Source organism: Setaria italica, chromosome I, assembly GCF_000263155.2.
Source record: "Setaria italica strain Yugu1 chromosome I, Setaria_italica_v2.0, whole genome shotgun sequence".
NCBI classification, from domain to species: Eukaryota; Viridiplantae; Streptophyta; class Magnoliopsida; order Poales; family Poaceae; genus Setaria; species Setaria italica.
This window is the reverse complement of record NC_028450.1, coordinates 4,048,907-4,076,815: the sequence shown is the minus strand read 5'-3', so window position 1 is coordinate 4,076,815 and position 27,909 is coordinate 4,048,907. Positions and strand designations below refer to the sequence as shown.

Genomic DNA, 27,909 nt, shown 5'->3' with positions numbered 1-27,909 from the left:
CTGAGCTTGGAAGTACACTCAGCTCGTATACGCATGACTACAGGCAACAATTAGATGAGCTTATGCAAGATATATGAGAGTCATCTCTATATATAAACGAGCTATGAGGCCAGATCAGGTCATGTCAACCCATTTCCTCTTTGATTCTTCTTCCTTTCCCATGGAGCCAAAAAAAGTTAATTACAATTGCCGTGAGACTTTGGAGTGAAACAAACAGATTAGCATAATCATTTTGGTGAAATGTGAGACATTGGTCCAAGATGCATACCTTGAATTTGCACATACTTACCATGTTCCATCCCAAGCAGAAGCGTTGCCATTAGCCCCATATCCAGCTCTTGGAAGCACAGTAAGCAACCCATCCATATACGGAGCAACAGCAATAAACCTGTCAGCAACTTGTGGAGGGGCAGCAAGAACATGATCTCATGGAAGCCGCTCCTCAGTTTGGAACTCCCCTGCTTGGGGAGCAGACAAGAAAAAAGCTACAAAAGCAGGTCGAGTTCTACGTTAGCGAGGATATTTATTTTGAGCAAGAATGTAAAACTTGCAGAAAGTTGGACTCTTATATGCTGTATTGACTTGCGCGTACTCATAACTCATACCAGCAATTGATAAAAAAAATCTCAAAGTACTCTAACATTTTTATTTTGCAAACTAGAAACTTGCAATATTCAATGTTTCTTGGAATAGATATATTAAATTATGTCGTATTAATCTTAAGGCTTTATGAACCGGATGGTGCAAAAGGGCTAGCTCTTTTATGGTACACAATGCTACTACTTGGTGGTATATATGTAATGTAGTGTATATAAGATCTAATCCTTCATTATTATAGATAATTTAGTAATTATTATATTGTAAAAAGTGATATTTCAAATGAAATGGTCATTTGGACTTTATGCTAGTGTCAAAAAATATTATAGTGATGCCATTTGCATTTTTTTACTATGATACTCTTATACTATCTATACTACTCATGTATACTACCCATACCACAGGTGAAGTTTTCACTAGTATACAATTAATCTTAACCGTTGGATGTTTTAATATTGTTCCTTTTCGAATATTAGTATAGCCTAGTATCATGTAAGCGGCTAAAACGTTTTCTATTGTTAGCAAAATATGAATTTTAAAGATTTATTTCAATCTTTCATGCTTTCCAGCGTTACTTGAATCTATTAACTTGGTGTGTGATGTATCAAATTCATATTGTTGTCTTTTCCAACATGGATTGACATGCAGTATCGACTAGTGCTACTCAAGAAGAGGAACATTTTGAGATTTTCCTGGCTTAAAGGCTTTCACCGTGGCCAACAACCTGGACTAGAGGTGGAAGAAGACCCCAACTTAAATAGATATCAGATGGCTAATAAGATATAGATTTAGAGGATTAATTTAGAATATTTTATAATAAAATATGTGTGTGATTTTTAAAAAATACAATAGATTTAGAATCTACCGGATCGATAGTCGGATGTTTCTAACTTTTATGAGAATTTCAAAGGTTTATCTTTTTTGGTGCATCTCATTAACATTAACATCCAACAATTACTAATAGTAAAGATTGTATAAGGCAACTCTCCATCTGCTCTGCTCTTTAAATGGATTGAAAAGACTTTTGATCTATTCTGCACAAATAATACACAGCAACTTACGCCACCTAAGCCTCATAAAAACACGTAGAGTTTTATGCATTTTGGAATTGTTTGATTGGAACATGTAATGCTATACTCACAGACTCGGTAATGTGTGAGATCCTATATTAGTTGTCAATATATCATAGTACTTGAAACTAACACCACAATAATAAGTATTATGGATGAGAAATAATAAATTTACTCCCGCTGCCTTACCGTCCCGTCCAGTTCCCAACGCCGCCGCCCAGCCCGATTCTGCCATGGCTCACTAAGGTAGCCCGCCACCCCTGCCGCCGACCCCGCCCATCCAATTATCTCCCACCGTCCCGGCTGGCAACTCCCGCTGCTTTGCCCTCACCAAGTAAACTAGCTGCCCCAAGCTCCTCTCTAAGCCAGCAGATGCCGGAGAACTCCAACCCTGAGCCCTAAAACACTAACCAGCAGCTTCGAGCGGCGGGGCACCAGCCCCCATGAGCGAGGACGGTGGAAAGCCAGCAGGGGTGCGAGTGGGCAAGCACAAGGGAGGAAGATGAAGCAGCAGACCGGACAGTAGTTACGCGGCATACGAATCTTGAACATTGGAAGGTGTTTAAATTTCTCTCTTTCGAAAGATGGATAGGATTTCCGCGCAAGTTCAAGTCTTCAACCCGCATGACAATACATATCTCTGTTGGGCTGGAACACTTTAGGCCATGGGCGATAGCTCCTCCCGGGGATCGTTGCTTGCACATTCAGATCGTTCATCTGCTGCACGCAAATTCAAATCTTGTAGTTGGCGCCTGAGGTCAGTACAGGCAAAGGGCATGAGCGGAAAAGCCAGGGCGAAGAAAAGGGTACTCCTCGGAACGCTCTTCTACAAACCATGCGCTGCTACAAGCTACAGCTGTACAAGTTCAGTACACTGCAAGGTCCGTGAATGCAAATCATATTTGGGAGGAGAGACACTTCATCATACTTTAATTTTGAAAAAAAACTACTCCATATTTCTTATTCCACTACTACGTATACGTTGCAATAGAATATGGAGCTCCCAATTCCATAAGTGCGTAGCATCTGGTGTACCAAACGAATGAATCATACTTTGCATTCACCCCCAATACAGCTTGATTTCGTGCAACTCTGTAGCTGCCTCTCTCATGTCTATTCGATCACCGGGGGCCTGGCATGTGCAAGAAAGTGCCACTTTCACCAGGGCCAACAAGCACTCAAGGAATCTGTTTCCTTTTTCCGGATTCGCTCGATCACAGACCTGGTATTCTTCTAGGAGATAAGCATCAACTATATCAAGAATCTGATCAGGAAAGTTTGTCTTGCAGAAGTCGATGATGCTAAGTCCATTGCAGAAGAGAGGATCGGTTGGCCTTTTTCCCGTCAACATCTCCACTAGGACTACACCGAAGCTGTACACGTCTCCCGAAGTCGATAGGTGACTACCTCCGGCATACTCTGAACATTAGGAACGAAAAACATGCAGCGTATGAGATAGTACATCTAAATTGCAACATTTAATTGTTATCACACGAATACAAGTTATAGCTTTATGTTCTTATGCTACCTGGAGCAATATATCCAATTGTTCCCTTCAAATTTATTGTGCCAGTTGATCTCGAGTCTCCAGCTGTTTGTGATTTGGTTTCAAGGTAGAACCTTGCAATGCCGAAGTCTCCTAGATGAGCAGTCATATCATCATCAAGAAGAATATTGCTGGGTTTCAAGTCACAGTGAATAATTGGATTCTCACAATCATGATGTATATATTGCAAAGCATCAGCTATATCAACGGCAATTTTCAATCTTTGAGACAGATCCAGGTAATTTGCAGCGTTTCCATATCCAGGTGGATGCAACCAAGAATCCAAACTGCCATGGGGCATAAACCTGTAGACTAGAGCTTTGAAATCATTGCCCCTGTTATCAATTGTTGAGCATGCAGTTAGAATTGGAAGAAGGTTTCGGTGCCGAATATTTCTCAGAGCTTGACATTCTGACATGAAACTCCTATCAGTCCCTTCCATGGCAAGGTCGAAAACCTTTACAGCAACAACCACGGGCTCTGGAGCTGTTAACCTTCCTTTGTACACTGAACCATGGCTTCCTCTCCCAACCAAGTTAGATTCTGTAAAGTTCCCTGTGGCTTGAGCTAGATCCTTATAAGAAACTTTAGGAAATTGCTCACCGGAAAAAGACAGTGGTAGGTGTGCTCTTGGTACCTTCTTTCTTGAGATGATAAAATATATCAGTAATGTGAGGGACACAATGCCTAGTATGGGGATCAATATTCTTACAAAATAGTGTCGCCATCCAGTTCTTCTCTGAGTAACAGTGGGGCATGGAGGAATATGTAATTCTAGTACACCTCCACAAAGCAACCAATTGCCTTTAAGCGAAATGGCTGTGGTATTTTTGAATACCCCTTGTGTTGGTACTTCACCATCAAGATGATTGTGAGACAGATCTAATTGTGTTAGAAGCTGTAGTTTGCTTAGAGCAATTGGGATAGAGCCTGAGAAATTGTTATGAGAATGGTTGAGCATCGTCAAACCACTAAGATCGCCGAAAGATATGGGGATGCTTCCAGAGAGAAAGTTTGAGTCCATTCGGACAGTTTGCAATTGCTGGCAAGTGCCCAAAGAAAATGGAATTTCCCCGGTAAGCTTGTTGGATGAAAGATCTAGATAGTTGAGCTGTTGAAGTTTATTAAAATAAGGTATTTCGCCTTCAAGATTGTTGTTAGATAACAAACATTGAACAATGGAGTCTGCTATGAGATTTTTTGGTATATTGCCTTGAAGATTGTTATAACTGAGGTCTAAAAGTATGAGCTGTGGAAGCTTTCCTAAAATTGACGGTATGGGACCATAGAATTGATTAACTGCTAGAAATAGCTCTGACAACTTTGAAATATTACCAATGGAATATGGAATGTGTCCACTGAAGTTATTACCTTGAATGTACAAACCTTGTAAACTAACTATATTTCCAATCCATCCATCGATAAAACCTGTAAAACTGTTATACTGTAAATCTAATTTAGTTAGCTTATGAAGTTTTCCAATGCTTGATGGGACTAATCCGTGTAGCATGTTGCTTCCAAGCGTGAGGTAGTCAAGATTAGAGGAAAGGTTGCCGATTGAATATGGCAGTACTCCCTGCAGATTATTTCCATACAGTGAGAGCTTCTCTAGAAGAGTGCAGTTGGTTAATGCATTTAGAAATTCCCAGCTTTGGCTATCTTTTGCTTCAAGATTGTTATCATGGAGAAGAAGCATTCTGAGCTCCCGAAGTTTACCAAGAGGAGGGATTCTGCCTGTAAAGCCATAATTATATCCCAAGTCTATCGACTGCAGCTCTGATGCATTGGTTAGTGATTCCGGGATGTGACCACCCAGCATGTTGACACCCAAGAAAAGAATTCGGAGGTTAGGGAGGAAGTCCCCGATCTTAGAAGGCAGTGGACCATGTAGCATGTTCACTGGCATGGCCAGTTGTTGTAGAGAAGAGAGATTAAGGAGTGCTTCTGGTATTCTACCTGACAGCCTATTCCCACCAAGCATCAAGTCTGACATATTGGATAACTTTCCAAGCTGCTCAGGAATGCTTCCATGAAGCTGGTTGGTTTGAAGAATGACCTGTCGTAAGGTTGTGATATTACCTAGTTCAGGTGGAATGGTCCCTGTGAGATAGTTAGAGTGAAGCCACAAATGTAGTAGGTTGGAGAGGAGGGCTACTTTCTTGGGAATTTCCCCCACAAGGAAGTTTCCTGCAAGGTATAATCCCTGCAAGTTGGAACAATTTGTGACTGCGTCCGGAATGTTCCCCTGCAACGAGTTGTATTTCAGGTCAAGAAATTTGAGCTTGTGCAGATAGCCGAGAGGAGGTATCTGGCCAGAGAAACTGTTCGTAGAGAGGTTAATGGAAGCAAGGTATGACAAGTTTCCGAGGGAAGGAGATATCTGACCATCCAAAGCCTGCCCGGACAGGTTCAGCGCCACAACACGCTCCGGACGCGTCCGGCTACATTCCACACCCTCCCAGCTGCAGAAGTGCATGCTGGAGTTCCATGAGCTCAAGGCCCCTTTTGGATCATTCCTGATAGCACGCTTGAAATCAAGGAGGGAGATGAAGTCTGTGTTGTTCCCGTCGGGGGTCGAGCAATCGATGGTTCCAGCTCCACAGGACAATAGCAAAATTACTGTGGCCCATGGTATGATCATGCCAAGTTTCATGTGTTGCTTAGCCTTAGCAGCCATGGTTAGGTCTTTGTTCTCTACTCCTGCATAAAGAAGAAGAAGATCAACAGATATGTCGGAGAAGTAAATCAATCACACACTGCGTTCGCTTTTGCACGAAGCAACACTAAGAAATATAAAGAAAAAGATAAGAGAGAAAGAATAATTAAAAGAAAAGATTTGAAGTGTACCAAGTGCCTGCATCTGGACGCCTGAGTCCCGGCTGAAATACCAAGCTTAGTAACAACTGAGATCTTAATAAGCCAACTGAGATACTCGGGAAGAGAAGCACATAGTCGTGCAGCCACAGAATATCTATGAGAACTGGGAGCAACAAAGCAGAACCAGGTCTTCTCTTCATCTCTTGTACTGCAGGGTAGTCGCAGAACCCAATAGGTTTAAACAAGTGTGGAAGGGTATTATGCTCTAATGGCATTTTTGTAACTTAATTTACTTGAAAAGTACAGACCATGGACATAGACATTTACCATTAGTTAATGAGGAAGCAGATCACCTACCAAACTGGATAGCAGCACGGCCACGGAACTAATGATGATCCTTCCTGATGGCTGGACCAGCGTGCCCACCGGCTATGGCTAGCAATAAGCCAGTAATAGAGATAGACAACGGTGGATGACATCCAACACTACAAACTCCAAACTTTCATTTCCTTTTCAAAGATGAAGGAAAGATTTTTCAAAAGAAACAGCAAAAAAACAGATGCTAACAACCCGGCTGTTGCTTTGCGCTCACTACTTCGACCACAAAAACAATTCCACTGGAACACCTGCCAACTAAAGGGTACTGTGACACGACGCTCGTACAAACTAATGGGCACCAAACAAATGACCACTAAAAGCCACAAAGCAAGCAAGAACCATTCGAGCAACACGGGAGAAAAAAAAAAGCAAAGACTACTACCAGGAAAACATTAAACACCAGAAACAGGTCCTTCACTAAGTGTCGTTCCACATGCAATCCTTTGTTGTTGAACGGATTCATTAACGAGGAATGCAACTTGGATCGGCTGAAGGTGGTACATCAAAAAGTTCAATTTCTCTCCTTCTAAATTTGACACCAAAAATAGATAATTAATCCATCGAAAGTTTTGCGATTGCTATTTTCGTTCTACCTTCTGCATTTTCTGCTCACACCTCTTTTTACCGGTTGGTGTATCATCCATTTCAGCATCAAAGCCATCGTCGACATTAATGCCACACACCAGGGTCAGAGCCTAAAATAAGATATAAGGGGCACCAAACAACCCAAATATAAATAGTGTAGTAGAAATTTCAATAATTATAGGTATCAACCATTCTCTATCAAATATTGTGCACCAATTCGACAGGCTCAATTTATAGACGGTGGAAAAGATGCTGACTAAGGTTCGACAAAGAGCACAAGCCTTTCTTTGATGGTCAGTCTTTATTTTTGCTGGAATATATGGAAGGAACGCAGTCGGCGAGTCTTTCATAAAGAATTCAAGGAAGTTGTGGATGTGGCTTACCTGATCAAAGAAGATGCGCAACTATTTCAAAAGCTGCAACGAGACTGAGGAGGGACGCGGGAACAACCACCTCAATTTCTTCAGAGTAGTTTATTTTGTTTCCTTCTTTCTTTCTTGCTGCTCTAGTTGTCTAAAGCATTGTCTGTGGTGTGTTATGTCTGTTGGGGGTTGTTGTTCTTCTGTTTTGGGGGTGGGTTGTGAGTTGTTCGAGTTGTATGTTGTTTGCTGATTTTTCTCTTTCTTCTAATAAGAATTACGTCAGAACTTTTACGGTTCCTTTCAAGACAAAAGGTATCAACCATATATTGATATGTAGCCAGAATTTTCACTAATTGTACATGCATATAATTTAAAATCCAACGCAGGCAAACCGATTAACCAATGTGAAGTTGATAAATAAAACTATCTACTCACTTTGTTCTAAATTGTAGGTCGTTTTAACTTTTAGTGTGTATGTCTAGATGCATAATAATATCTATGAGCTTAAAAAAGTCAAAACGACCTACAATTTGGAACGGAGGAAGTACATCACTACATGTCTAATATCTGCTTCTGCAATTACAAGCACAGGCAACACCAAGAGGGAGAGAAGATGGTGGGTCGACAATTACCATCTTACCTGTGTTCTGACTTCTCGGGCGGATATGTCATGTGTGTCGCCAGCCGCCGGAGTCTAGCGGCTGGCGACGTTGCGTACTGCCTGCAGCGCTCGACGCTCAACGCTCGGCGCCGGTGTTCGAGTGCGAGCAGGGTCTAGCCGTCCAGGGAGGCGAACTGAACCGCGTGCCGCGGTGACAGGGCCCGCTGCTGCGGAAACGACGATCGGATCCGGATTAGGGATTGGAAATCAAGCGACGCAGTTTTGATCCTTGATTCCTTTGTTGGAGGAAAGCTGTACGTTTTTGCCCTCAAGCTAGCCTGAAGCCCATAGTTGATTTCTGTCTCCTGCGTATTTTGGGCCTTGGAATGGTGCATCGCAAACAGACTCTGTGGCCCATACATCCAACATTCCAACTGTGGAAAGCAATTAAAGCAAAGAAAAAGCATATTTTTCATCCCTAAAGTATCGTAAAATTGTGACTTTCATCCCTTGTACTGCAATCGGTACAAATCACCCCTAAAGTATCTAAACCGGTGCACTAACGACTCTGAGTTATGACCCTTGATGCATTCGTTAGCATGTGCTCATTCATGGCATCACATGCATGCGGCCATACAGCAGGAACCACCATTCTTTGCACACATCATGCATGAGATGAAATGGAAAAAGTGGTCTCCAAGACTGCAAATCGTGAAGCGGCACACTCCGGGACATGATAAATGGTGGAGCAAGAGACATGCCTTGCTCCGGGACAATCTAGTAACTCCATGGCACTTCCAGGCCATTTGTTATTAGTTGGCAATTGGCATAGATTTCCAAATTGACACGTGGTTGTGTGAGATGTTGGAGCAAATCAAATTAGCCTGGTATTCTGATATGGGATTGAGTAAAGTGGATGCAATGATCAAGATGACCAAAGTCTGCAATAGATTGGATTAATTGGAAATGTGCGAACTGATCTGATGCGATTGGAGTTGTGGATGTAGTTAATTGATGCCAGCCATTTGTATAAGCTGTAAAAAGAATCGGTTCAAAATGGTTAGTGTAGGCCGCATTAAAGAATTTTCTTAAAAAATAAATGGAAACACATCAAAGAATGGTTGGGACAAAATGTCGTTTTTCTAGTAGTGGCTAGAAGCTTTTCAAAAGCATGTGCTCTTTAAAGATGAAGATTTCTTTTGCAAAGTCAACCAGCTGGTGGTTTTGTAGTAGACATAGCTGTTGTATGTTGTATTTTAGCCTTCTTTTTTTTGTTTCGTTTTGTTAAAGGCTATGAGTTTGTATGATTTTGTTCCATGTATCTTTTTTTCTGATTAAAGTTGAAGCTATAGTATCTTCCTTCTAGAACAATTCTCACTTCTAGTTAGAAATAATTTTTTATCATAAATTAGAATATTTTTCTCATAGACCGGGAGTATAATTCTGCTCAATAAAAATGGTACATCTTCATTAAAAAATAATTCTTTATGATAATATCATCAAAATATACGTCTTATTTTACAACTCTTATAATAGTATAATAAATATAATGGTGCAAACATAATTTAATTTAAATGCTCAATTTAGAAACTATAGTTTTAAATTTCACTTCTTGCTTGCATTTTTGCACAACCTGTTCTGTGCGCGCGCGTGGTGGTTGTTGTGCTTCTTTACAATGAGAAATGTGCCCCTAGGCCCTTGCTGTGCTTCTTTACCATGAGAACATGCTCATTTTGTAACTGTATGTATAACGTGGTACAAGATTCGGTGGGTCAAATAATCCATTTTTTTTTACCACGTGGTAATTGAGGTCAGCAGTCTCCTCCCTGAAATAATCATATACTATAATCATTGAGAATTGCAGGCCCACTCATCATTTTACACTTGGCTAACATAACTAACTGTTAAATGGCTTAATTGGGTGCGGCACTGAATTCACCCATGAAGCGTCTGAAGGTCCGTATGTTCTGACTTCTTCCTTCTTCCTGCACAAAAGAGTTGGTATAACCAAATAGGAAAAGAAAAGAACAAACGAACTAGATGTGAGGGTCATTTTTTTTGTGTGAGCCTACACTAATACTAGATGCATGAGAACCCAACCAAAACGAATGAGCTAATCGGCCGGTGCTCAGATGCAGGGGCCATCTTTCAACATGTATAAATGGTGAGGCTGGCTAGAGATAATTTGCTGGCCCTCTCAAGCTGTTTCTTCTCAAATATGCTAGTTTGTTACTGTATCTATGTATGCATACGCTTGCCGTGAGAGGTTGGAGGGAAACAAATTGGCTCGGTGTTTCGACATCAATAGCGAGGAGGAAGCATGGTCATGCTTAGTGGAGGAGTCACTATCGGACTTGTGGTTCTGTATCGGCCTCGAGATTTTGGCTTTGTATTTAGAATCGCCATCGGAGCATAACGGCTTTCAAGTGCTGCTTCATTGGAGGTCATCAGGTCAACGTGTGGTGTCATCGGCCAGGTTAGCGAAGGTGCTGCCCCGAGAGCTGTGTGGGCTACTCACTGGAGGGTATGTTGGACCATTATCGGGTCCTCAGCGGATTGGTGTTGTGGCTCATGAAATGTCGGGCTATATACTGTGTTTAGCATAGGTGAGAGCACCAATGCGCCAACTCGTGATGCGGCACAGTGGCAGCGCCGCGCTCAATGCTCTATGTTATGCTCCTGTAGACTTCATGCCCGAAAAAAAAACGGCTAGTAAACAAAATCGTCAAAAAGACGTAGGTGCATGACTATAACGCAAAAAAAATGTATAAAGTGCCTTTTCATAGAAAGATCGTGAGCGGTGCTGTGATATTTTTTTCATATCTGTTTTTTTTTGGAGTTAAAGCTTGTCAGTTTGTCGAGTGCAATTAGACGTTCCATGTTGGAGGGACATGCCGCTCCATTTTTTTTTTCATCGGTGTGTTTTGGAGTTAAAAGCTTCGAATTTCAAGTTTGCCCAGTGCAATGAGACCTTGCTACGTTTGGAGTGTAACAAATAATCTTTTATACTTCCAGAGTGATAAGACGCAGCTGAAACTACCACGGCCTTTTGTCCAGAACTCGCTCAAGCTGTGTTGCTAATCGTTAGCCTTGACGGGCGCAGCTTTCTTCTAACTTCTAAGTTGTCGGCGACTTCCTTCACCGCGCCGATGCCGACGTACATACGAGGAGGCAGAGCATCCACCAGAGTACGTCCAGACCATCACCGTGATGTGCATGCTAATTAACTGGAAATTAGAGGGATAGGGGCATGTTAGATTTAACTTAATCTAGCATAAGCGTGTCATTAACTTAAGGACGGAATCTTTGATTAGTCTAATTATGATCCCTAATAATAATTTAATGCAGAAATTAGGCTTGAGGTACAAATGTCCTGCCTCCGTCCTGCACAAGAGATTTCGTAAACCAAATAGGAAAAGAAAAGAACACACCGAATAGATGGGAGGATCATTTTTTGGTGTGAGCCTACGTTAATGCTAGATGCATGAATACCCAACCAAAAGCGGATGAGCTAACTGGTGCTCAGATGCAGGGGCCATCTTTCAGCATATATACATGGTTAGGCTAACTAGAGATAATGTGCTAACCCTCTCAAGCTGTTTCTCTTCAAATATGATAGTTTGTTATGTATGCATACATGCTTACTGTGAGAAGTTGGAGGGAAACAAGTTAGCTTGGTGTTTCTATATCATTAGTGAGGAGGAAGCAGCGTCGGTTTTGGTGGAGGAGACACTGTCGGATTTTTGGTTTCGTATTGGTCCCGAGGTTTTGGCTTTGTATTTAGAATCATTGAATAGGAACATAACAGCCTTGTTATGGTGCTGCTTTGGAGGTCACCAGGTCAATGCAGTGTTATCGGCCAGGGCAGCGAAGGTGCCCTGCTGAGAGCTGCTGCTTCTATCTTCCGGGGGATTATGAGCTCTTTTACAGTGCACAATACTACTAGGTGATAATATTAACTGTTTTTTAGAATGGGTAAAATTGTAATTAGCACGACATATATTATATTTAAGGATATTTTTTTTCCGCACGCAATCTTCCCACACGATCTCACAGCGCACGCTGCGCCGCCACCGCCCCGCACGCCTCGCGCAACACACGTACTGGAACCTCCGCGGCCACGGCAACGGCGCGATCCTCGACCGCCGTCGAGATCTTCGCGTCCGCCGTGACGCCCGTCGCTGGCGACCTCATCCCGACCAGCGCCGTCGCGCCCGTCGCCGGGACGCCGTTCGACTTCCGCGTCCCCGCCGCGCCCGGCGCGCGCATCGCGGAGGTGGAAGGAGGGTACGACGTCAGCTACGTCCTCGACGGCGCGGCGGACGGGCAGGGGGTGAGGAAGGTGGCGGTGGTGAGCGACGCGGACTCTGGGCGGGTGATGGAGTTGTGGGCCGACCAGCCCGGGCTCCAGTTCTACACGGGCAACTTCCTCAAGGGCGACGAGGGCAAGGGCAGCACCATCTACGCCAAGCACGGCAGGCTGTGCCGGGAGACGCAGGACTACCCGGACGCAATGCACGACCCGGGGTTCCCCGCCGAGGTCTACCGCCCCGGGCAGGTGTACAAGCACTACATGCTCTACAAGTTCTCGCTCAAGAAATAGCTGCTGGACTGTAATTGTATCGTCTGGATGTGGGGTGCGTGCTAGGCTGCGACTGCGAGTAATAAAGAGTTCTTGAAAGTTGAAACTTGATCATGTGTAATTTAGCAAGCAGTGCAGGCTTCACCTCTGTTTACCTCAGGAGCTGCAACAAAGATGTGTATGGCTCAAATGTGTGTAAAATTTTTCGAAGTTGGATTTTGTGGGATGAAACTTGAACTCTAGAAGTACATCTTTGGGGCAGGCGGTTTGGGTGGGCATGCTGGCGGTGTCTCAGCTCAGCTCTTAGGCTACGACATGCAGAGCAGCTCGCAAGGTGCGGAAATTGATTTAGGTGTATACTCCATAATCTATTGGTTGGGCAAGCAAATTAAAGCAAGACCCAGCTAAGATTCTTCTCTCGTAGTAAGGCCACTCCTAATTTCATTCTCATTAAATTACATGCCACCTAAGATTTTTATATGACGTGGAGAGATGAAACTAATTTCACGTAGATAGAACCACATATATACAGTTCCCAACTCTTATACGAGTCACAAAATTAAATGTGATGAGAGCCTATAAAATATGAAAGATGAAATAATGTATTGTAGAAGGAGTCCCATCCATGATTTTATTTTTCTTATGTTGATATGACAGTCCTAGGAAAAAAATGAAATCCTTCATCAAAATTAATCTAGTAGTATCATCTCAACTTCTGTGCGTACGAGTGATGGGAAAGTCCATCCACGCCAAGGGTGAGGGCTCCTATCTGGCTTCTAAAAGACAAATAGGTAGCTGGCTTAGGCTCGTCAAGAGCCCACGAATGCCCCCCAGCTTCTTCTACCTCATACCCGACATCCTCCTCCACCAAACACCCTCCTCCCGCTGCACTGGTCGGCGGCTACCACGCCTCCCACCCACCATCCGCCCTCACGGTACATTGTACCCTTCCTAATCTCATGGCTTTTCTCGCCTCACACTGCCAGCCACCACCCATCGGTTGTCTAGACCTGCCTCGCCTTCACCATCGGCCCAATTGCCGCCACTGTACCGCCACACCTCCCACTACCATCGGCCTTCTCTTCTAGTGCCGGTGGCCATTAAAGCCCAGAGAACCCCAAAACTCCAAACTTAACCTCCGCCGCCTTGACCACCACCAGCGCCCAGTGGCGACCTCGTTGCCCGTCGCTCCCGCCTACCACCCGCCCCTCCGATCTCGACTTCTTGCCGGCACGGGAGGCGGCGACAGTGGCATGTCAGCTCGCGAGTGAGAGAGAGCGGAGGAAGAGGATGATGATTGGACTGCCGTGATGGGGCTGCATGAATCTTAGGCATCCGAAAGTAGACCTGAGCAAAAGAGGCCTGGCTTGACCCGGCCCTAGCCCAACAGGTTAAGCCCATCTTGACACTAGGCGCGGCACTAATTTTGCAGCCAAAAAAATAGGTGGGGCCTAAGGCAAGCCCGGATAATAAAATCAATTACACCTACGCTTAAAAATGATGGGCGGCCCAAGCTCGAACCTAACCTGAATTAGGTCTGATTTTGTTAGCTCAATAGAGTTCGTGGGCTGGGTTGGATGGAGATTTTAGGTCCGAAATAAATTGAACTTTTTGCTGGTCCCGTCCGAGCTTTGCTCAGGTCTAATTGGAAGTTCCGGAAGCCTCTTCGGCCAGGGCAGCTTACTCAGAAATCCTATACAGCTTCTAGAATTTTTTTTACTACATAGCTTCCATTGTTTGAGATTTGTGCCGATCAAGATGAACGAACGTGATTAAAGCTGGTGGGAGAGCATTTGCGAGACGGGTGCAGCTGGACAGCTAGCGGCACATGGGTGATTGCATGCATGAGTTAACTGGCTATATTCCTTTTGGGTTTTGATCTTTGAATTCACTTTTCTTCCGAACTATAAATCCTTTTTGAAATCCGTTTAAACCATAATCTTAGTTAGAATTTATACAGCAAAACAAGATCTAATATGATTATATTTTTGACTTTTTAAATACTATTTAAAAATAAACATTCGAAATGTACTGATTCAACATTTTGAATATGTGTGTTCAACAATTTAGATATAATGATTCAACATTTTCATATAAAATGTTGAACTAGTTTATTAGATTTGTTGAAGTAAGTTTGAGTACATGTTGAGTCTAGTAGTTTCAAACGTTGACTACATTAATTTCTTTTGAACATGCTAGGTCAAAATATTTACAAAAATATTGGATTATTGATACATACAGGCTATAAAAAAATAAACCCCTACGCACCAGCCTGCCACGTTGGTTGTCCATCGCATCTTCTCTGTGCTGCTGTTGTGCTGCTTGGGCCTTGCTTCCTGTGCACTACTTGCTGCAGATTGGACCGTGGTGGGCTGTGTGTTTGCAGACCTTCCTAATGCACGGAAGTAATACAGGAGCTCCCCAGACGGCCCAAACGCGCTGAAGCCAGCAGTCTGGGCCCGTGGTGCGCTGTTGCCTTGTGGCCCCGTGCATGCATTGCGGCGGCCTAACTGGCTGGACGATGCAGACCACAAAACTCCTTAGGGCTAGTTTGGGAGCCCCAGTTCCCAGGTGAATCCTCGACTTTTCCCTACGCTGACCCCCGCGCTGCAATTCGGTCCTGAGCCAAAATTCCTAGCTTTTGGGAGCCCATCCGGTGGAGGAGCTCTACCCTATCCTTGCCTTTTCCACTAGGTAAGACCTCCCCGCCTCGAGACACCGGATGTATCTCCCCCGTGCCGCTCGTGAGCACCGTCGCAGTGTCGCCCCTGCGCCTCCCCCATCCAGGCGGCACCGTCATCCCTGCGCCTCGCCGTCATCCCTACGCCTCCCCCATCCAGGCGACGAGCGCCGCCGTCGCTGCTCCTCCCCATCAAAGCGCCACCATTCCCTCTCCTCGTCGACTACAACGATGCCTCTTCGCTCAGACCTCTATCTCCCTCTATCTCCGCCGGCTCCTCCGTGTCTACCACGGTGCCTCGATGTGAGTTCTCCCTCCTTCTTCCTCTATCAGATGGCCTAGGGTTTGTACTCATCATGCCTTGCAGTTGCTTGCTGATTCATTCATTGCTACTGGCTGATTCTTGTTACTATGGTATAGCTGCGGCTATTATGGATTCTTGATGTCGATTTCTCTATGCGTCACGGCTGCTCTAGATTTAGATCCAGTGTCTGTACTCTTTACTAGCCATGCACATATTATCATCCCATGGTTGACTCTTGTTTTGATTGATACTGCTAGTATACATTCATTTACCATCTTTGATTCGAATTGGTTCCTGCTCAGTTCTATGCTTTGATGCTGGGATTCAGAGATGAGAGATATAATTTTGTGCATGCTTTGATTGATACCAACTTAGTTTTTCCCCTTCTTGTTTCAAGTGGGCGAGAGATAATTTTGTGCGTGTTTCTTTTAGTGCAGTTCAAGATCTTTTCATTGAGGTACATGCATTCTGTATTGAATTTTCACGGATAAGGAAAGCAGTTGATTTATTCTGTCTACTCAAATCTTTGGAGTGAAAGGAATTGTATGTTGTTACTTACCTTCTTTGTAGTATGTACAATATTGCATCCTTTTTCTTAATTCCGTATATCTTCATTGTCATAGTTCATTCAATGCCTCATGGTTGTTGGATGCAATCATGTTCTGTACTAAAATTTTCCATGAAACCTTTTTGGAACTTTATGGACTGTTATAGCATGATGTGATAGAATTGTGGTGAATGTTTGAAATTCCAATTGTCAGATAGACCGGTTGTATCGACATCGAATGTACTTTTCTTGTTCTGGATAGTTCTATGGACACTCTGGGTGTTCAAGATCAATTGTTACAATATGCATTTGAGTCAGCCAGCCAGTCAAATAACATGAGGTATTAATTGTTGGTGCAAGTTTAGATCAATTTGTACTTTATAGGCTCATTTGTATGGCGATGAATAATGCATGCATGCTTTGTTCCAATCTTTTGTATTTGCATTGTAACCGAAATAATGCTGCAATCTGTTCTCTTGTAGTCTATGAGTTGCTCGGTGATAACTGATAAACCTTTGATTATTGTGCAAAAAGTAAGCTAGAAAAAAAGCTCTACATAGTACTTGTATATGAATGATACTAGTACCCTGATTTCTAGAACATTCTTGGCATTGCAGTGTTCATTTGTTGCTAAATGCTTGACTTCTGGATTTCATTCAGCAACATTTATAATGTCGGTGTGAGCTATTCTTCAAGTCATTGTCCTATTCTAGTTACTTCTTTTCTACTGGTATGATATATGCAAATTATACTTCAGTTGTGCATGTGACTCTATTGTACTACAATACTCTATTCTTCCGGCCATTGTTCTATTCTGACTTTTCATTTTTTTTCTACACAATATGCATTTCAGTGACACAATATATATATTAGATAATGGAATCTTGGGAGGATGAAGTTAGGAGATTCATGCTAGAGGAGGAAGAACAGGATGAAGAGCTATTCCTAGTTATGGTCCCTGCGCTTTAGCAGTGTCTATATGAGGAGAAAAGGCTGGAGCACACCTCAACTCTGCCTGGTGCTGGAAAGGTTAGACAAATCTTGGAGGCCACGAGAATTGGTGCAAAGTGAAGTTCAGGATGGAGCCTGAGATATTTAGAGTTAGAGCAAATTATCTTAAAGTGGAGAACTTGTTACGTGACACCCGTGGTGTTGGAGTTGAGGAGCAGCTGGGAATGTTTATGTTCATGCTCTCTCATAATACAAGCACCGATAGGCTAAAAAAGAAATTCCAACACAATGGTGAGACAATTTATAGAAAACTAACAGAGTTCTTCGATATAATTCCAGCACTAACTCATAGATTCTTGAAGCTCCCAAATATGAGCCTTACATATGTGAAGATTGCATCGAATCCTCGATTTATGCCTTTCTTCCAGAACTGCATTGGAGCCATTGATGGCACTCATGTCCCTATCGCCATTCCACAAGAAAGAGCCGCTCCATATAGAAATAGGAAAGGAACCTTGTCATGGAATGTGATGTGCGCATGTGACTTTGATTTAAATTTCACTTTCATCTCATGTGGTTGGGAAGGATCTGCATCTGATGCAGGGGTCCTACGGTCTACACGTGCGAAGGGTTTTCATGTGCCTGTGGGGAAGTTCTATCTTGTAGATGGTGGATACACAAATATATCCTCATTCATTGCTCCATAGCAAGTGCAAGAAAAGGAGAAAGAGCTAAAAGGAAACTATAAGATAATAAAAGAAGTGAGGAAAAGTGATGTTGGCTACAATGGCACTTTGGGTATGATCATTGTAGAACCAAAAGGTTGGGAGAAGTTGATTAAGGTTAGGTCTTTTTACTCTCTTAAACAGAGTAGAATATTGAGAGGCACATTTTGGTTCTAAACTTCTAATCATATGTTTTTGCTGTACTTCAATAGGATAACCACAAAGTTACCAAGTTCCGCAAGAAGTCATTTCCTTTATATAACAGCTTGGAATTATTGTATGAAGGTAATGCTTTCATCTTGCTCCTGTTTACATTAATGGCCACAACTTCTATTTGAAAAATCTAGTTCTTTCCATTTACTTTAATGGCAACAACTTATGTTAGTTTCATAGGAAGTGTGGCCATTAGGGGATTTGAATTTTACATCAATTAAGCCTCTACTACAAAGAACTGATCTGCGAGTTGAACCTGTACCCTAAAGAACTAAGACAAGAGTGGAATGTACACCACAAAGGACCACCTCAGAGCAAAGCACACATAACAGAGCACCCAATCATAACTCAGAGCACGTGCCTTCTCTTGGTAGAAATCTATTCAGCTCTGGTCTTGATGGTATAGAAAGCACTGAAATTTAGTCTGCTCCAACCAGTCGTAAGATGTTACCGGTGGGAAGAAATGCAAGCAAAGTCAGATTGCAACAAAACTTGGAGACTTCATTGACTTTAGAAAAGAACAGATGGAAAAAACTCTAGAAAAGTTAGAAGAGAAGAAGAGACATGAAGAAGAGTACTCAATGGAGAAATGCATTGACATGGTGGATGCCATGGAAGAGCTATCGGATGAACAGAAAGCCGATACAATCGAGCTTTTCTAAAGTGAAACGAACAGAAAAATATTAGTGAGCACCAAAAATCCAAGAGTCCGGCTAATTTGGTTGAAGAACAAAATTGCTCTAGTACGTTCCCTTTCTCAGTTTTGTAACCTTGCTCAATTGTCATAATTGATCTTAGTTCTACAATGTGTTATCTATGTTTGTCGGTTGAATCCTCTATTTGCATATATAAAACAGAAAGTTATGCCCCCTGGTATCACTGATGTTACATGTTTTTGTGCTGCAGCTTTCTTCCTCCAGTGCTGCTACAAATGAAAACTAAGAAGCCCCTTGTATCTGCCTCCAGTGTTGATATAAGGTATGTTTGAAGCATTTTTGTTTCAATTATCATTTCAGTAGGATGTGAAGATATATGATTATTATCCAATCTTGTTCATTGACCACCAATGTTGCATTAATTTGCACCACTTGAGAAACTATGATTGGGTTGAATCTTTAACTCCATTCTCCGGTGTTGTATTATATGTATCTGGTCTGCCTTTCAGAATTAATAGATATGTTGGATATATTGTATTAGATATATTGTATTTCACTGCAATTTGCTGCTTGTGGTTCTTTGTATTACCAAATAAAAAATTGTATCCTAAGCATAATGATGCTTCCATTGCAGATTGAGCAGGAGTTCTAATTTGGGAGGTGGTATGCGAACTTGTAGCTCCAGGTGAGCAGGCCCCTTAATTTGGGAGCTTTGCAAAGTACTTGTGAGCAAGAGTCCGGATTTGGGAGCTGACATGTTAACTTGTAGCTTGGGAGTGCAAAGTACTGTCATAGATTAACTTTGTCTTATTTTCTAGGATATGATACGTTCAACCATATGTGCTGGTCTAAATGAAGATTTTGCTTGTTGATTGTATATTTGTATGTCATGCATCACAATGAGCTGAAACATGTTACTACAAGAGAAAGGAGATGCTGTTACCTTAGTACCTTAGGACTACTACTGCATGCCATGTATTCTGGGTTAGCACTTTTTTTTAAAAAAAAGAAGCGTGCAGGAAGACATAGGCAGCCGGAGGCACACATGCAGCTGGGCAGGGCAAAAACCCTCCTGCTAGACTGCCCCCTCGTGTCAGGACCCCAAACTGCCCAAAAACCCTCCTGCTAGACTGCCCCCTCGTGTCAGGACCCCAAACAGCGGCGGGGAGAGGGGGAAGCACTGCCCTGCGGTGGAGAGGATTCCAAAATCCAATAATATCCCTGTGGGATCATTTCTTCCCGGATTAATTAGCCCTGTGCTGCCACATGAAGCATTAAATACTTCATTGTAGAAGGCCGTCTGGGCTGGACGCAGTTAGACCCTGTTTGGGAATATAACACCCCTTTTTAACACTTTTTAACACTTTCCTATTCAAACACTTTGTGTTAAAAGTGATGTGTTAAAGTTTAATACCTCATTTTTCATAAACACATGGAGGGGGTGTTAAAACTTGCTAAAGGTGTTAAAAAGTGGTCCCCTAGTCCACTTTTTCCCAGGTTACCCCCTCTCTCTCCTCTCCTCTCTCTCCTCCCTACCACCAACGCCGGCCTCCTCCTGCTCATCCTCTCCGTCTGGCCGGATCCTCCTCCTAGCCGGATCCACCGCGCCGCCACGGATCCCCCCTCCTCGGCGGTGGGTACGGGAGGCGGCTTCAGCGGGAGTAGGCGCGGGCGCGGAGGGCGGCTCTGAGCAGCGCCGGCGAGCGGCCGCGTGGGAGAGCCGGCGAGCGGCTTCTCCTCCACCACCGTCGGCCCCTAAGTGCGGCCCCTCCATCCCCGGTCCTCTCCTCCGCCGTCAGGCCCCGCGCAAGATCTCCTCCGCCGTGGGAGAGCGTCCAGTTGAGCATGTCCACCACCCCGCCGGACACCTGCGCCTACCCGCTGATGGAGTGGCCGTGGCCGCGCGCCTAGATGGGGAACCCCCGCACCAACCCGTACGCGGCGTGAACCAGGACGGCCACGTCGTCGGCGCCACGGGGCTAGAACACCGCCACGGGCTCGACACGGGCGCCGCCGCCGAAGTTTCACGACGCCTCTTGGATGTCAGAGGCATCGATGATGAGGCGGCCGCTGTCGCCGAAGTCGCCGAGCTGCAGCACCTCCACGGGCGGCTCAACGGGGAGCTCCACGGTCGAGATGAGCGAGGAGATGAGGAACAACAACATGAACACTAGGCACTAAGGGGCAATGTTAGGAGAGCATGCAACTCCCACCTCTCATCGATTTTATGAGAGCAAAGATAGCGTAGCAGCACGGGAAAGGGTAGTGTGCAAGAGTAAGGAAGGGCAATATTGTCATTTCTCATGTAACGTGTTAAAGTTTAACAAACTATCCAAACACCTCAAGATGCTAAAGTTTAACACTCCATTTGAGGGTGTTAAACTTTAACACAGAGTATCCAAACAGGGTCTTAGTTAGCGAGGGAAAGCGGGCAAGGTGAGAGACGTATTTGAGTGAAGAACCCATCAGCGCCCAGTGTATTGTAGAAGGCCGTAATTTGCTTTGTAGCATCCCCCTAGATAATGTGGCCGTATGTGCATGCATGCTTAGTTGCTTACCTTGAGTTTCTCCCGTACATGAACATGACGTACGTAACGCCCCATTGCTTGATAACACACGCCACACCACACGCATGCCTACGTGTGCCTAGGAGGTCAGGAGCGTATATTCTTTTCCTGCATGAACTAAAAGATTCCACGCGGAGCACGCACAACCGCGCATGTGGCAACGGAAGCGTACGAGACGGCGAGGCACTGCGTGCGTCGCCGAAAAGGGAAAGCCAGAAAAATAGGGGTCCCTGGGAGCGACGACGGCAGGCAGTGAGATATTTGCAGGCGAGGCCCAAGAGGCCCGTGACGGTCACGCGCGTAAAGCCGAAAAGGGCCTATAACAACCACTAAACCCACACTCCCACTCCAACCACTGTGCATCTCCTTCCTTGCTGCTGCTGCTACTATCATCTCCTTACCTTTTTACTAGTGGTTCGTTCCTATCCTCGCGGTTTGACACGTCCCGGGCGGATTACCAGCACGGCTGAGGCTTCGCTGATGACCACTGGCCGCGGATTAGAATATATGTGCCTCCAGATTAGATTAGAATACCCTATCAGCACATCCGAGAGAGAGCATGCTTCGGCCAGCGAAACAATCAGGATCGGAGCATTTTGGATCGTCCATTTTGCCGTTGCAGGTCGTAGAAAGGGCACCGTCACGTCACTCTGCGCTGGGGGACAGAGGCATCGCGCGTTCCTGGCCGTCAATCCATCCGCCGGGCCGTCCTGAACCCACAGCTGGTCCCGGCGGCGCGCGCGTAGTCCGCCCATCCCCAGTCCGATGATTCGAGGCGCGGAGGTGAACGTGCAGCTAGCGCGGCGTGCCCCCGACACGCGACACGAGCGGCGACGACATGTGTTTGGGTGCGTCCCGTCGTCCGATTCTTATAGGCACCGACAACACATCATCGTCGTCTCTAGCAGCACGAGACACCAGTACACTTAGGCCTGTTTGTTTCCCTCCTACTGTATATTATATAAGTTGAATTATGGTAAAAGATAGAAGGGTAAAAAAAATTATCATAGGATCAATAAATAATCTGAAATAAGATAGTTTTAAACAGCTTATTTCAGATTATATGTGATCCCAAAGTGATATTTTACCATAGTGCCTATGACTTATAATCCAATTTATATATTTAGGTGGATTATAATCCCAAACAAATAGTATTAGGAGTACACTTCCTCCGTTGCAAATTATAGGTCGTTTTAATTTTTTTTCATAATATCTAGATGCATAAATGTACTATGAACTTAAAAAGGCAAAACGACCTGCAATTTGGAATACTCTGTACTGCATTACTGTTCATTTTGCTTCAGCTAACTCAAAGTTTTGTTATTTCACGACTCCATCCGCATGCTGTTCAAATAAGCAGAGTTATAGTTTTATATATAAACAGTAGAGTCAGGTGCTTGGGATATATCAATATAATGAGATTGTGCAAATGCTAGTGGAACATGTATAAACTCGAAACTAGTAAAGAACCGTTTCATAAACCGTCACGTCTTTTTTTCACTGCATTCGCAATTCTCACGTTTAATTTGTGCCTCATCTAGAGGGAGTCTTGACCCTCACTCTCAGGAACTTTTGCTCAGCTCCGGTCCTCTTGCGTTTCGTTTAACAGTGAACAACAACCATGTCCCTTTCGTGTTCGAGTACGTACTTTATGCCTTCACGTCTCTCGGTAACTCGAGCTTTCAAGTATCAACTGGTAGACGTGGCCAGGGACGGAGCCAGATAGAAGTGAAACAAGAGAGGGCCAGGCAAATTATACCATGTAAAGTTCTTAAAAATCAGTGCTAAATGAAACGTAGTTAAACAGATTTTAGTGCAAGTCAAATGAACTATAGTGAAAAAGGTTTGAGCATAGGGAGGCCATGGCCCCTGCCAGCCTACTGTCTACGAGCAAATTAAATAAACCCGTTTTCTTTTTTTTTATGAGTATGCTTTCTATATGATGTATTGATAATACTCTTTTACGATAAATTATTCTGAACTAATTAGCTGCTAATTAAAAGTCAATTAGTTCATTTTAGTGCCACAGCATGTGGTTTACTTGACTATGAGAAGATGATTTCATAAGGGGGCCACACGATAGAGGTAAGGTTTTTTGCAAGGTACTCTCATGATTAGCAGCATTGCCTACCCTCAGCTCCATAATCAAGGTACTATCGATTTGAAGCTTTTGCTAATTTTTTTTTGATCGTGTATACACCAATTGCGCGGTGATCAAATAGCTATAAGTATTTAAGATCTGGCAGCTAAATTTATGGCTGAATTATATAGTACTTTTTTTTGAAAGCAAATTATATAGTACTTTTAGCTTTGCCCACTGCATTACAAGCCAATTCTAGACGCCAAACACGAGAATATCCTCAGCACTAACCAGTAACCGCCCTCGCGCGGCCCCACCCGTCAGCTCGTTCGTTCACGTTCACTCAATTACTCCCCTGTCCACGATTAGGCGAAGGCTCGCTCCGTCAGTCCCTCATTAACCAGGCCACTGCCCGCCTCTAATCCCCGCCATCCTAGTATAACAACGCGGCCTCCCCTTCCCAAACCCCCTGCTTGCCGGGCGCCTGACCTTATCTCCTCCTCCCTCCTCTCCATCCGGAGATATTTCGACGCCCCCGCCGCGCCGCCATGGAGTCCGGCCTCGTCGCAAGCCACCGCCTCCGCCTCCCGCTCCCCTCCGCCGGCGCGCGCAACCACCTCCTCCGCCACCGCCACCCCCTCGCCGCCCCGGCCGCGGCGCCCGCCCTACGCCTCAGCCTCCCGCGCCACCTCCCCCGTCCCACCCCGCTCCGCCTCCCCGCCGCGCTCCCGCTCCGCCCTTCCCTCCCGCCCCTCCGCGCCGCCGCCGCCGCCGCGGCGCCTGGGGACGACGCGCCCAAGTTCCTGGGCGTGGAGACGAAGACGCTCAAGAAGATCGTGCCCCTGGGGCTCATGTTCTTCTGCATCCTCTTCAACTACACCATCCTGCGGGACACCGAGGACGTGCTCGTCGTCACCGCCAAGGGCAGCAGCGCCGAGATCATCCCTTTCCTCAAGACCTGGGTCAACCTGCCCATGGCCGTCGGCTTCATGCTCCTCTACACCAAGCTCGCCGACGTCCTCTCCAAGGAAGCGCTCTTCTACGCCGTCATCTTCCCATTCATCGCCTTCTTCGGGGCCTTCGCATACGTGCTCTACCCCATGCGCGACGCCATCCACCCCACCGCGCTCGCCGACCGACTCCTCGCCTCGCTCGGACCCAGCTTCCTCGGGCCCGTCGCCATCCTCCGAGTCTGGAGCTTCTGCCTCTTCTACGTCATGGCCGAGCTCTGGGGCAGCGTCGTCATATCAGTCCTCTTCTGGGGGTTCGCCAACCAGGTACACCTAATTCTGTATTACTGTGCCTTCTCTGTCACTGTAATAATTCATTAATGGTCCACCTATTGCGAATTCTCTCCCGAGATGTTAGTTTTTTATGGCTGAGTATTTTAAAATTACAAGTAGCAATTGTTGGTTGCTCTGTTCTGGACTATGGGTATTCGCTTTCCATAATCTTTGGAATCAGGTACAGCCAATTCTATTGATGCGTCGTCTCTGTCACAGTAGTAATTTATTAATGTTCACCTATTGCAAATTCTCTCCTGAAATGCTAGTGGTTTATGGCTGAATCTTTTAAAATTAGAAGTATTAATTGATGGCTGCTCTGTTCTGGACTCATGTTCGCTTTCCATAATCTTTGGAATCGGGCACCAATTCTACTACTGTGTCCTCTCTGTCACAGTAATAATTTATTAATGCTCACCTATTGCAAACTTTCTCCTGAAATGCTAGTGACCCATGGCTGAATATTTCAAAATTACAAAGAAGTAATTGATTGTTGCTCTGTTGTGGACTCTGCATATTCTCTTTCTAAAATCTTTGGAATGTCTGGTGGGGTATGGTTGGATGTATTTGCAGAAATTAATAAATTTTTGTTCCAAAACAAGGGCAGTAAATAGTTTTGCAGTGTCCTGTTTACGTACAATTCTTCAGGTGTTTTTTTTATTATTGCAGATTACCACGGTTGAAGAGGCCAAAGAGTTTTACCCGCTGTTCGGGCTAGGGGCCAATGTGGCGCTCATTTTCTCTGGCCGCACGGTGAAATACTTCTCAAACATGAGGAAGAATTTGGGCCCTGGGGTTGATGGATGGGCAATTTCATTGAAGGCCATGATGAGCATAGTGGTTGTACTGGGTCTGGTCATCACTGGTATCTATTGGGGAGTGAACAAGTTTGTTATTGACAAATCATCTATGCCAGTGGTTGAGCGGAAAAAGAAGGTTTGACCTGACAGATTTTGTACTGTTCTTCTGCTTGTGTTTATGAAGCTCTCCTTAATGATTCTGTAAACATAACCATTCAGGACAAGCCGAAGCTCAGCATGGGCGAGAGCATGAAGGTGCTATTGTCATCTCGGTATGTGAGGGATCTTGCCACATTGGTCGTTGCTTATGGAATAAGCATTAACCTTGTTGAGGTGACATGGAAATCAAAATTGAAGGCGCAGGTATGATTCTCTACGTAATGCATTCTAATCTGTCAGCAACATATACACAGTATAGTTGCTAATTAACTTTCTGCTGTCGTGTTGCAGTTCCCGAGCCCTAACGAATATTCTTCATTCATGGGCGATTTCTCAACTGCTACTGGCATAGCTACATTTACAATGATGTTGTTAGGGAGAGTAATTCTTAGAAAGTTCGGGTGGGGAGTTGCAGCTACGATCACACCTGCAGTGTTGCTTCTCACAGGAGTTGGATTCTTCTCTCTGATTTTGTTTGGTGAGCCACTGACTCCTCTCATGACCCAGTTTGGAATGACGCCTTTGCTTGCGGCAGTCTATGTTGGAGCAATGCAGAACATTTTCAGTAAGAGTGCAAAATACAGTTTATTTGATCCTTGCAAAGAGATGGCGTACATTCCTTTGGATGAGGATATGAAGGTTAGTCTCCAAAGATACCTATTACTTGTGTGGATTGATATCGAATGCATATCGTGCCATGGCTAACCATACTCGCATCTATATGATTTCTCCAAATAATAGAATAGTTTGTCAGTAGTCTATGTGATTAGCTGGTTGTTCAACACACCAAATACAGTAGAAGATTCTAATATTTGTACTTTTTACCTGATTTCGTTCTTTCATCAGAGGAGAAGCTGCAATCAGCATATACCATGACCTGTAGAAGCAAAGACATGTAGACACATGAGATTTCTACTTTTACCGACTTCTCATTAGTTTCTTTCATATTGACAGCACTGCATGAGAGATATCATGTTTCCTTGTTGTCAACTCTAATAGCACCTGCGATCCTGCACCACAGAAATACTGCAATAACCATTCAACCTCCCATGTTATGTTAGAACAAAAGAGTCATAATCGTTAATCTGTCAACAACAACAACATAGCCTTTCATAATCGTTAATCTGTATTTACTATAATTTTATTTGTAGATATGTTATGTACATAAGATTCAATGACTTCTTCAAGAATTGGCGCTGTTTCTGAAAACATAATATCTAGGCTCACTTCATGGCACCTCCATATTCATTTGTTAATTTTGTTCTCAACATTTTCTTGTCCTGATGACAGGTTAAAGGTAAAGCAGCTATTGATGTGGTCTGCAATCCCTTGGGGAAATCTGGAGGTGCTTTGATTCAGCAGTTCATGATCCTGTCGTTTGGATCTCTTGCGAATTCAACGCCCTACCTTGGTGGAATACTCCTGGTGATTGTTCTTGCATGGTTGGGTGCTGTAAGGTCCCTTGACTCACAGTTCTCTCCCCTGGCAAAGCAAGATCTCGAGAGAGAAAAGATGCTGAAAGCAAAGGCTGTCGAAACAACCGCCCAAGTAGTCGGGACAGGAAACGGTTCTCTCCAAGAAAGTCTAGGTAGCGAGACCTCTGCAAACGGCTCGGCCATCAAGCAGTCTCAAGAAACCGAGAGTACCACCCCGGAGAAATCTGGCCAACAGTCTCAATAAATTTTCCCCTCAGAAATTTAGTTAGCACAAAGTCTTTGGAGGAATCAAAAGTTTCTTGGGCCCGTCATCTAGAGCTGCTGGAAAAGGCGGCAGAATGATTTGAAAAATAAGGCGGCCTATGCTTCTGTTGTTGTAGCATATTTTTTAAGCCCCTTGAGAGTTGAGAGTATCTGTAGCTGTTTGTTGTTTCATTCCATAGATATAAACTGTTCTTGTTGGTTGTTACAATTTTGGGAAATCTGCTTTCATGATAGTCTTCTAGATTTTGCTAGCCCTGCTTGCGAGTACATACTTATTAGGCCCTGGTTTTGGTATTGATTGAATAATTTGTACCCTTCATATTCCTATTGCTAATATTGATTAGCCAGTTCGACCATTTTTATCTGACCATGGTTCAGCCAGTCATTTTTATATTCATAATATCTACTGGAATTTTGTGTGTAATTTAAATTGCAAGAGAACAGCTATAACTTACCAACGGAATCTGAGTCGGTGCAAAGGGTATCGCTTCGTCTTTCAAACAGGTAAAAAAAAACGTAGATGGATCATGCATGATAGTGGGATGGCCTATTAGTTCCCTGCGATCTCGCTGTCAGAAGATCACAGACTCTTTTAATAAGACTCGTTCTAGAGTTTTCTAATCCAACTACTGGCTGTTTTGCACAATCACATGTCTTAATCAAAGGCCGTAAGGGTACCGCGTTAGATATAGGTCAATCTACGAGC

The 27,909-nt window shown here is 44.2% G+C and overlaps 3 protein-coding genes and 1 long non-coding RNA gene across 4 annotated transcripts; 3 read left to right on the top strand and 1 right to left on the bottom strand.

Annotated features, from left to right (window-relative positions):
- Positions 1-2,537: 2,537 nt before the first annotated feature.
- Positions 2,538-5,890, bottom strand: LOC101762217 (receptor kinase-like protein Xa21). Its single transcript, XM_004954601.3, has 2 exons — positions 3,196-5,890; positions 2,538-3,086 (listed from the first exon to the last, which is right to left on the bottom strand). The coding sequence occupies exons 1-2, from the start codon at positions 5,888-5,890 to the stop codon at positions 2,728-2,730; spliced, it is 3,054 nt and encodes a 1,017-aa protein (XP_004954658.2). The 3' UTR covers positions 2,538-2,727.
- Positions 5,891-11,771: 5,881 nt separating this feature from the next.
- LOC101761800 (aldose 1-epimerase-like) lies at positions 11,772-12,559 on the top strand. The gene is made up of 2 exons (XM_004954600.1): positions 11,772-11,902; positions 12,013-12,559. The coding sequence occupies exons 1-2, from the start codon at positions 11,772-11,774 to the stop codon at positions 12,557-12,559; spliced, it is 678 nt and encodes a 225-aa protein (XP_004954657.1).
- Positions 12,560-16,029: 3,470 nt separating this feature from the next.
- On the top strand, positions 16,030-16,330 carry LOC111256426. The gene is made up of 2 exons (XR_002676478.1): positions 16,030-16,065; positions 16,284-16,330. It is a non-coding gene; the product is annotated as an uncharacterized LOC111256426 (long non-coding RNA).
- A 7,404-nt stretch (positions 16,331-23,734) lies between these two features.
- LOC101786874 (plastidic ATP/ADP-transporter) lies at positions 23,735-27,561 on the top strand. The gene is made up of 5 exons (XM_004951445.4): positions 23,735-24,538; positions 25,214-25,480; positions 25,564-25,707; positions 25,795-26,142; positions 26,794-27,561. The coding sequence occupies exons 1-5, from the start codon at positions 23,810-23,812 to the stop codon at positions 27,181-27,183; spliced, it is 1,878 nt and encodes a 625-aa protein (XP_004951502.1). The 5' UTR covers positions 23,735-23,809; the 3' UTR covers positions 27,184-27,561.
- The last annotated feature ends 348 nt before the right edge of the window (positions 27,562-27,909 follow it).

Excerpts from the sequence above, each read along its gene's own strand:
- LOC101761800 (XM_004954600.1), top strand. The coding sequence starts at position 11,772 with ATGGTGCTGCTTTGGAGGTCACCAGGTCAATGCAGTGTTATCGGCCAG. Across the intron at positions 11,903-12,012 it reads ACAGTGCACAATACTACTAG|CGCACGCTGCGCCGCCACCG; the intron begins GTGATAATATTA and ends ACGATCTCACAG.
- LOC101786874 (XM_004951445.4), top strand. The coding sequence starts at position 23,810 with ATGGAGTCCGGCCTCGTCGCAAGCCACCGCCTCCGCCTCCCGCTCCCC. Across the intron at positions 25,708-25,794 it reads AATCAAAATTGAAGGCGCAG|TTCCCGAGCCCTAACGAATA; the intron begins GTATGATTCTCT and ends GTCGTGTTGCAG. Across the intron at positions 26,143-26,793 it reads CTTTGGATGAGGATATGAAG|GTTAAAGGTAAAGCAGCTAT; the intron begins GTTAGTCTCCAA and ends TCCTGATGACAG.
- LOC101762217 (XM_004954601.3), bottom strand. The coding sequence starts at position 5,890 with ATGGCTGCTAAGGCTAAGCAACACATGAAACTTGGCATGATCATACCA. Across the intron at positions 3,087-3,195 it reads AATTGGATATATTGCTCCAG|AGTATGCCGGAGGTAGTCAC; the intron begins GTAGCATAAGAA and ends CCTAATGTTCAG.